Here is a 9939-nt window from a genome sequence, read left to right as displayed (position 1 = left end):
ATTGAGAATTAAATTGCACCGTCTAGAAAGGACTTCCTCCCATCAGTTTCCAGTAAAAATCACTTCATGTTATTGAACAGAAGTGCCCAATGCAATCAAGCAGAATTTTGAAATTAGTTTAAATTTTCAGCGCTGAAGTTGCTCCATATCCTTTTAAAACGTAATTAGTTCTTTTTTTAAAATTGGCTTAAAAGTATTACTTGATCTATCTATGAGTAGAACATGTTTGATTAATGGAGCAGAAAATGGGATTATCACAAAAACTAAGAACTTGTAATCATATTGTCAATCACCGACCTGTGATTAACATGGTTTTAGATGACAGAAAATTACTTTCAAAAGATACGATATCAATTTGGCAGTCACAGTGGTGTCGTAGTCTGTTTCTCAGAAAATTAAAACACATTACATTCACAGACTTTCTTAAGTTATGCGTCGGTGCCCTTGGATGTGGAAAGGATGTTTTCACCTGTGGAAGAACCTGGAATAGATTCAAACAGAAGGTCAGTGAAACGGTGTCTCCTGCCTTGACAGCCTTGGCTATTCCCTCAGTCACCACTGCAGGTGTCACATCGGTCTTCTTGGGAGTGAACCCACGGAAAGTGATTGGCCCAGATGGAGTCCCCGGCCATGCACTCAGATCCCGTGCAGTCCAGCCTGGCCGGAGTATTCGCTGGCCTCTTTAATCACATTTTACTACAATCTGAACTGTCCACCTGCTTCAAGAAGACGACCATCATCCCAGTACCAAAGAAAACTCATGCAGCGGGCCTCAATGACTATCACCTGGTGGCTCTGACTTCCTTAATTATGAAATGTTTAGAGAGGTTAGTCATAGCACATACCAACTCTCAACTCCCAGCCTGCCTTGTACCAACACGTTCAAGAGAAGTTTCTTCCCCACTGCTATTAGACTTGTAAGTGGACCTCTCAAAATTCAAATTTAATGTTGATCTCACTCTTTGTGCACCTTCTCTGCAGCTGTAACACTGTATTCCTCGCTCTGCTCTATTGTCCTAATGCACTTTGTATGGTATGATCTGTCTCTACAGTACACAAAACTAAGCTTTTCACTGTAACTGGGCACATGTGACAATAATAAAAAAAAGAACTAGGGGTAACTGTATACAAATAAGAGGTTACCCATTTAAAAGAAGGATGAGGAGAGATTATCCCTCAAAGAAGGTTAAGAGTGTTTGGAACATTCTTCCTCAAAAAGGCAGTGTACGAGTTGTCCTTGAACAATTTTAAGGCAGAGGCGGATAGATTACTAATAACCAAAGAGTCTGAGAGGTTTTTGGAGCTGAGCAGGAATGGGTAGTAATTAGATCAGCCTTGACCTTATTGAATGGCGAAGCAGGTCCAAGGGCTGATTGGTCTACTCCTACTCATAATTTGATTGTTAGTACATGTCCAAGCGTCCCAGCTTCATTTTTAGAGGCTCCTTCAAAAGTCCACAAATGGGGGCTATTAGCAGAAACTTAGAGCATCATAGAGCACAGAAACAGACCTTTCACTCCAACTGGTCCATGCTGACCAGATGTCCTAAACTGATCTAGTCCCATTTGCCAACATTTGGCCCATATGTTTGGAACCTAAACCTAAACCCTTCCTATTCATGTACACATCCAGATGTCTGTTAATCTTCCTGCTATACAAATGATGTAAAACATGAGATGGCGCAGAAAAGATTTACTAGGATGTTGCCTGGACTGGAGGGTTTGAGCTATAGGGAGAAGGTGAATAGGCTGGGGCTATTTTCCCTGGAGCATCAGAGGTTGACCTTATAAAGGTTTATAAAATCATGAGAGGCATGGATAGGGTGAATAGCCAAGGGTCAGGGAGTCCAAAACTAGAGGGCATAGGTTTAAGATGAGAAGGGAAGGATTTAAAAGGAACCTGAGGGGTAACCTTTTCATATAGAGGGTGGTGCATGTTTGGACAAGCATGTCAAAGGAAGTGGTGGAGGCTGGTACAATTATGATGTTTAAGAATTGTTTTTTTCCAGCACAGTATTTTTTTGCGGAAGGCCAATTTCAAGCAAACAGTAAAGACAAAAAACTCAGCTGTGGCTCAGTTCTACTCCATGATGTCTCCACGAGAAGTTAATGATCGTGAGTCCTCCACAAAGTACAGCAAGCTTTATTATCAGGTGCCCATTCAGCCTCCTCTCTCCTTTCAAATAATAATATTTATTTTAAAAATAAATGCGCAAAACATGTGTCATGTCCACATCAGAACTTTAATGCTTCAGCTGAAATGAATATTTTAATTTAGTTATTCAGATTAGATCAAAAACACTTTAAACATGTTATATTTTGACCTGGCCTCCAAATACAATGAGCAGATAATTGTGCACATATAATTCATTTTTAAAAATACTCAATTATCATTCATTTCAAGTACTGATTATCTCCTTTTGCAGCAGCGGATTATAATTTCAGATAGCCCCAGTTGTTTAATTTGATATAACATCTTCACGTTTATACATTAAATTTGATCGGACTGATGGCTTCTGCTGCGTAAATTCTGCATCTGACAATACCCCTGCAAAGTCCCTTAAAGCCTCTAATTCAAAATCAATGAAAGCATTTTTCCCTTTCAGCCATGGGATTTGCTCCAACTGAGTAACCAGTTTCAGCGACTGATCCAAAAGTTGCTGGGCCAATTCAAATTCCTGCTTTTTCCCTTTACTGAGAGATTCCAAGATCAGCTTCAGACTGGAAAGGTTTTCCTCCAGCTTATAAAACATTTGCACAAAGTGATTAATTTGGTTAAATTCTTTCCATTTAGAATTTTGCTCACTTAATTCATTTCTCATTGGAGATGATTCGTCTGGTTCAGCATTACCAGCCACATCTCCTGAGAGTCGACCCTTCAGATCTTGAAGAGCACTCTTGCTGAGGTTAAGAATCTTCAGTAAGATTCTCTCGCTCATCAGAAGGTCCTCCTTTCTGTCCACTGTGAGCATTTTCGGTGCGATAGCTATCACTTCGTTCAGCTTTGCAAAAAGTTTAGAAAACTTCTGCCCATGTCCATGCAGATAATGTGTATTTATCATTTCCACTCTCTCAGCTAATGAAGCATTTTGTAAAAACTGATGAATCACTTTTGCTACCTGGGCAGGTAAGAATTTGGTTCCAGATTCCCCAACGGAGGCATTACTTTCAGAAACATTCTCCATCACAACTTGTTTTGTAAGATTCTCACTCTCGGCCTGTGACATACTTGCAACTGTGTTTTCCTTACTTGTTGGCTGGGTCTTTCTGACGGATGCTACTGTCGCGATGTCTTCCAGGAGCAGAGGAGCCAAAGTTTCACTATTCGCAACTTTCAGCATCTCTGCTTCATGATATATCTTCTCCAACATGCTGTTAATGTTAGAAAGTCCAGCAGAATTCATTTTTATTCCATCTCTATCTTTCTCCACGACAGCAATTCCCACAGTACTGCTTGGCTTCTCTACAGCAGCGTCCCTTAATAATTTGACCAAAGTCTTGAAAATCTTTGGGGAAAGTTCTATCATTTCACTCTGATTCTGCAGATCCTTGTCATTCAACATTTGGTCTAGCAGAAACAGAAACAATTTTAAGTTTTAATAATTACATATTTCATCTAAGCAGTAGACTTACATTAATATTTTCAACAAAATCATGACCGCATTTTTGTTAATACTGTTATTTAGCTATTGAAATTGTAGAGCATATTAATACCAAATATCTTCATTTATATAGTAATTCTAACATAGTGAAATTTCACAAGGCAATCCTTTCACGAAACTCTAGAACCTAAGGACATTATCTCAGGATAAAGGGCAATCCATTTAGGATTGTAATGAAGAGGAAGTTTTTTCACTAAGACGGTAGTAAATCTTTGGAATTCTCGACCACAGAGTGGTATGGAGGTGCAATCATTGAGATTCCAGATACAAATCAAATTATTTATGGAGATTAAGGACAAGAAGGAATGTGAAATTGAGATGGGTTTAATGGCCTACTGCTGTTCCTGCATGCACAGTATTATCAGGCAAAACCCAATTCTGGACTCATAAGGAGATGCTCGGTCAATGGCCAAAAGCTTGGCTAACGAAGTAACTGCAAAGAAGGGTATATAGAGTGAATGAAGAGACAAAAGGGTTAAGGGAGGGAATTCAGTGCTTAGCACCTGAGTGGCTGGAAGTATAACTGGCAACAGTGAGGGGCAAGCGATGCATGAAAGGCCAAGAGTAGAGGAATGCTGAGGAGAATTATAGGGGAGAAGGCGGCTCTGGAGATCAGCAACATATGAATAAAGATCACAAACGGCAATGTGAGTCAGCAGGGAGGGGGGTGAACAGGATTTGGGTGTGAGTTAGGATTAAGGTTGCTGTGTTTTGGATTAGGTCAAGTTGAACGATAGTGGGAGACTTGCTAGTTGTGGAGTATGCAGGGTCATTGCAAGAGTACTGCATTGTAAGAATTTAGGTAGCATTCCAGAAATAAGAATAATTGTTCATGACTGAAATAACTGCACAGAGGCTGGGATCCCATCACCCAGTCACTCTTTATTTACTTGTGCACAGCATTCTGGCTGTAGCCAGCCAGCTCAGAGTCAGTCCCCTGAACTGAGAAGATTCTAAATCCCCTGTTTATTTTTTTTACGTTATCTGTTTTCTTATCAACCTGTTCAAAGCTGTTGTTACACACCTCTGGAGCATATGGGACTTGAACCTGGGCCTCTTGGTCCAGCAGTAGGGCCTCTACCTCTGCACCACAAGAGCCACTTTGTCAGCCAGGGCTTCCTGATTGGCCCAGGTTAACAACCACAATCTGGATCCTGTAGTCAATGAGATCCACCTGGTTCCAATCACTACAATGACTGTCATTATTTAGACATCTTTATTACAATGTGCTGTAATGATATTTTGAAACTATGCCGTTCTAACAAGTATAGAAACTAAAAGCCTTGCCTCTTTGTTCGCTAAAATCACTTATAGCATCAATTAACGCCATCTCAAACATCGTTGCTGACATATTAATATCCTGGTAAAGATAAAACAAGTTTTAAAAATTAAAGATACTTTCCAAAATCTGGCTCAGATTCAAAATTCAGAATAGATTAGCAGAAGGAAGTTACAAAGCAACATCAAAATCATTTTGAAAATATACTGTGCATGTACATATTCTGCATGCTCTATAACATTCCAATAATTGGAACAGAAGCATTAATCTGCGATTATATATTTAATAGAATTTACAGTATAGAAAGTCCAGTTTGGTTCAACATGCCTGTCTCAGTGTTTATGTTCCATATGAAACTTCTGCCCATCAATTCTCTCACTCCATCCTTCTAACCTTCTATATCTTTCTCTATCATGATGTGGAGGTGCCGGTGTTGGACTGGGTGGACTAAGTTAAAAATCACACAACACCAGGTTATAGTCCAACAGGTTTATTTGCAAGCACTAGCTTTCGGAGCACCGCTCCTTCATCAGGTCGCTGACGAAGGAGCAGAACTCCAAAAGCTAATGCTTGCAAATAAACCTGTTGGACTATGACCAGGTGTTGAGTGATTTTTAACTTTCTCTCTCATGGACTTCTCCAGCCTCTCTCTAAATGTACCTACATTGTTCCCATCAACTACTCCATATGATAGCAAATGCCCAACTCTAAAGTGAACACTGTAGTAAATTTCCAAGTGCAAGAGAGTGAATTTGTACAACAAACTTGGATTGTGATAGTCAAAGGTAGGTTGTCTCATTTGATACCTCAATGGTTGGTGCACAAATTGCTGTGATCGCTAAAATGACCAGCACTTTTAAAGAAACCAGACAGAAACTGAGAAGACACTACGTAGCCAATCCAAGATTGACCATGAACTGCTCAAGGAATTTCATGCTCTAATAAGCAAATTATATTCAGTGTGTCTCTGATTATGCCCCAGGGCAGTGGCGAGCAAGGGTTAAAAGTGATTACTTTTAATGCACAAGAATGACTGAAGAAGCAAAGAGAACTTCAGTTAATAGAAGGAACAAAAAATAGACCAGTGCCCAGCCAAACAACTTGCTATCCAAAAGCAGAACAACTAAAAACCATTAGTATTATTTATCTTGTACTTATGATTAGATTAGATTCCCTACAGTGTGGAAACAGGCCGTTACTCCAAAGGAAACCCATGCAGACACAGGGAGAATGCCCAAACTCCACACAGACAGTCGCCCAAGGCTGGAATCGAATCTGGTACCCTGCTGCTGTGAGGCAGCAGTGCTAACCACTGAGCCACCATGCTCAGTGTAACTAATTATGACTAGTAAACTTTTAAATGGGCTCTCTCAGATGCTGTTGATAATTGTAATTGACTTTGATCTTACAATCAAAGGTAAATTGTATCCTAAAACTTCAGTTCTGAACCCGAACAGATTGATGGATGACTGACAGGGAAAAGAAAATTTTCACAACTGCCATCCGCTGTCATCTTTTTAGTGTTCTTTTTAACAGAGTCAGTCTCCTAAACTAAGGGGACGCAAAATCTTCTGGTTGTATATATATATTTTCTTTCTTACCCCCACACTACCGCCTAACTGTGGTAGGGCTTATATTTTCCCCAGCACCCATGTGCAGGTGTGATACACAGTGAAAGACAACAAGTGTACAATTCTTTATTCAATTTCCACCACCAGGAAGAAAGGAAACACCCGAGTGGCCAGTGACAAGCAATGCCCTTTTTAGAGGACAATGCTGCGTGAGCAAACAGCGAAGAGGAGGGCAGGAATTAAATCAAAATAGAGTTGGAGGAGGAAATAATGCACTCCACTCCCTGCAGTGCCCACCTCTCCCTGAACAGCTCAAGGGAGTTGGTAGACACCACGTGATCCTTCTCCAGGGAATTTTTTTAGTGTTTACTTAATGTCATTAATTAGCTGACTCAATTAGCTTATAGTGCCCACACACAGCAACATGATGAAGTTTGTGGTTTTCTGCATGTTAATCAGTGTAACATATACCACAGCAAGTCAAGTTCACGTTAAGATAGATGTCCTGAAATTCATTAATTGTAGCTTCTCATCCTTTTGCAAATCAACAGAAGTCTGTTTCCTCTGACCTTTGAGCTGTGCATTTGTATCACACTTTGATTAATGCTACATGTTTCTTACTGTTAGTAAGGTAGAGTGTCGGGTAAGTTATTCCACAGACTGTGCTTTAATCTTCATTAGCCTTTACTTATCCCATTTTTATTTGTTGGATCTTCATCAGAAAGCAAATCCCATAAAAGTCACCAAACTGTTACAATAACACAACTGGTTTACTCAGACCCATATTAAGTGTTTGAAGCTCGAAGGCTGATTTTTCTTGATGCGGTGCCTAATTGCCCTGGGATTTAGGGAAGGATGTCCTCAGGCAGACACAAGCCCAGAACCAATAAGGAATGCTATTAGGCAGTAATCATTTATAGCCCTACTACCTCAACCTATCCTGTCAGACATCTTATCCAAAGCTGCCCCAAAATGCTGACAGAGGGACTTGGAGCAGGGCTTTGTTCAGTGTGAAGCAGCAGCAGCAGCAGCAGCAAGTATGACTTGTTAAAAAGAGCCTGAAAGGGAACAGATTTGGAGCATGCTGATAACCCAGGACAACAAAGTCATGCTTAACAACTGGTGTCACTTTGGGGAAACTCATTATCCCTTTGATATCCTCTGAAGTGACCTAAAAGCCCCCTCAACCGTAAAGGTGATCGCAAGTCCAGACTCAACATTTTTTTAAATTCATTCACGGAGTGAGGGTGTCACTGGCCAGGCCAGCATTTATTACCCATCCCTAATTGCCCAGTTCAGAGTCAACCACATTACTGCAGGTCTGGAGTCACACGTAGGCCAGACCAGGTAAGGATGGAAGCTCACTTCTCTAAAGAACATTAGTGAACCAGATGGGTTCTTCTTGATAATGAGTCACGGACATCATAATTCCAGATATTTTATTGAATTCAAATTCCATCATCTGCCGTGGCAGGATTTGAACCTGAGTCCAGCGAAACATTACCTGGGTCTCTGGATTAACAGTCCAGCGATAATACCAATACCATCACCTCCCCAGTTTAGCAGAAACTCTAGAATAAATGACAGTGATAAACACGGTTCACCGAAGAGCATCAAGTTACCAACATAACCACTGGTTGAGCTGGTACTGAGCGAAGTGCAGGCTGAGAAATATGAGTTATTTAGGAGGCATTTTCCCTGATTGTTATTGTCTCTGGGAACCTTTCCTTTCTTGGTCAGCCTGGATATCCAGCTAAACCAGGTGGGACTAGAAGTGGAACCTTAGTGGTGTCATTCTAATCATGAGAAGAAATGTAAAAACACTCATAGTCATTAATTGAACGTGAGACACATTTTTGGATATTCTAGGAGCAGTGTTATAGAAATGTATAGATCCATTTATACTGCACTATGTATTCCCAATCCTTCCCATATCCCTGCTGCACTGAAATTCAACTCCATTGCAACAACTGCTAGCCAAACCAATCCTACTCATCACCTCAAACTATAAAGTTCTTTCTCAGTTTTCTCACAATCTATAGGTCATTAAAACCCATGAAGGAAGCACAGAGGGAGGGTTCTTTTTAAATTGAGAAAACCAAATTCATCTGAGGCCTATAGTGCATGGCACTATCATAATTCAAATATTCCCATCAGCTGTGCTTGGTGATGATGATCAATATTCTTGGGTCTTGTTCTGCACATCTTCAATCACAGACAAAAAATCAACATGGACTAGGATCTATCTCCCCTCTATGGATCCTATCTAGTCCTGTCGCTGTAAAAGGCAGTTTTCATTAATGTTTATCCCTTAATCACTGCAATAACTCAGAAAGTTCAACTGGAAAGGAACATCATTTACTGATAAACACCAAAATGGAGCCACTACTCAGGGCGTACATCGACTAGTCCCAGCCTGGGACCAACAGTGTTGACGGAACCATCCCTTGTTTTGCTTTATAAAGGGCTCAGGTGATGAATAACTTTGCCTGTTATCAAAGGAACTTATATTCATCGAACAGCATGAGGAGACTAATGAGTAATTCCCCATGGGCTCTGTCATCACCATCAATAAAATCAGGCTATCTAGTCAACATTTTCTAAATGGGGAGAAAATTCAGAAGTCTGAAGTGCAAAGGGACTTGGGAGTTCTCATCCAGGATTCTCTCAAGGTAGACTTGCAGGTTGAGTCAGTTGTTCAGAAGGCAACTGCAATGATGGTATTTATTTAGAGAGGACTTAAATATATAAGCAGGGATGTACTTCTGAGGCTCTAGAAGGCTCTGGTCGGACCACATTTGGAGTATTGTGCTCAGTTTTGGGCCCCACATCTAAGGAAGGATGCACTCACTGGCCATGGAGCATGTTCAGAGGACGTTCATAAGAATGGTCCCAGGAATGAACAGCTTAACATTTGAGGAAAGTTTGAGGACTCTGGGGGTCTTCACTCAGTGGAGTTTAGGAGGATGAGGGGGAAGCTAATTGAAACTTACAGAATACTGAATGGCCTGGACAGAGTAGATGTTGGGAAGATGTTTCTGTCAGTAGGAGAGACTAGGACCCGAGGGCGTAGCCTTAGAGTAAAGGGAAGACCTTTTAGAACAGAGATAAGGAGAAACTTCTTCAGCCAGAGAGTGATGAATCTATGGAACTCATTGCCACAGAAGGATGTGGAGGCCAGGTAATTGAGTATATTTAAGACAAAGATAGATAAGTTCTTGATTGTCAAGGGGATCAAGGATTACAGGGAAAAAGCGGGAGAATGGGGGTTGGGAACCTCAGGAGCCATGTTTGAATGGCAGCACAGATTCGATGGGCCGAATGGTCTAATTTCTGCTCCTATGTCCTAGTTCCTTGCTATTTATGAGAGCTTGCTGTGCATAAATTGGCTGCCACGTTGCCTTGCAATATATTTCAAAAGTATTTAA

The 9939-nt window shown here is 40.7% G+C and overlaps 1 protein-coding gene across 1 annotated transcript in view; it reads right to left on the bottom strand.

Annotated features, from left to right (window-relative positions):
- Positions 1-2248: 2248 nt before the first annotated feature.
- LOC122540812 (uncharacterized) overlaps positions 2249-9939 on the bottom strand; it is a 59986-nt gene continuing 52295 nt past the window's right edge. The window contains exon 4 of the mRNA XM_043677021.2: positions 2249-3567. Within this exon, the coding sequence (XP_043532956.2) occupies positions 2459-3562 (1104 nt within the window). The 5' untranslated portion in view covers positions 3563-3567 and the 3' untranslated portion in view covers positions 2249-2458. The remainder of the gene's footprint in view (positions 3568-9939) is intronic.

This window comes from Chiloscyllium plagiosum, unplaced genomic scaffold (assembly GCF_037043375.1).
Source record: "Chiloscyllium plagiosum isolate Xiang-an unplaced genomic scaffold, Cpla_swu_hap1 HiC_scaffold_39, whole genome shotgun sequence".
In the NCBI taxonomy this organism is placed as follows: domain Eukaryota; kingdom Metazoa; phylum Chordata; class Chondrichthyes; order Orectolobiformes; family Hemiscylliidae; genus Chiloscyllium; species Chiloscyllium plagiosum.
The sequence above is the reverse complement of the archived record's forward strand: the minus strand, read 5'-3'. Positions and strand labels throughout refer to the sequence as shown.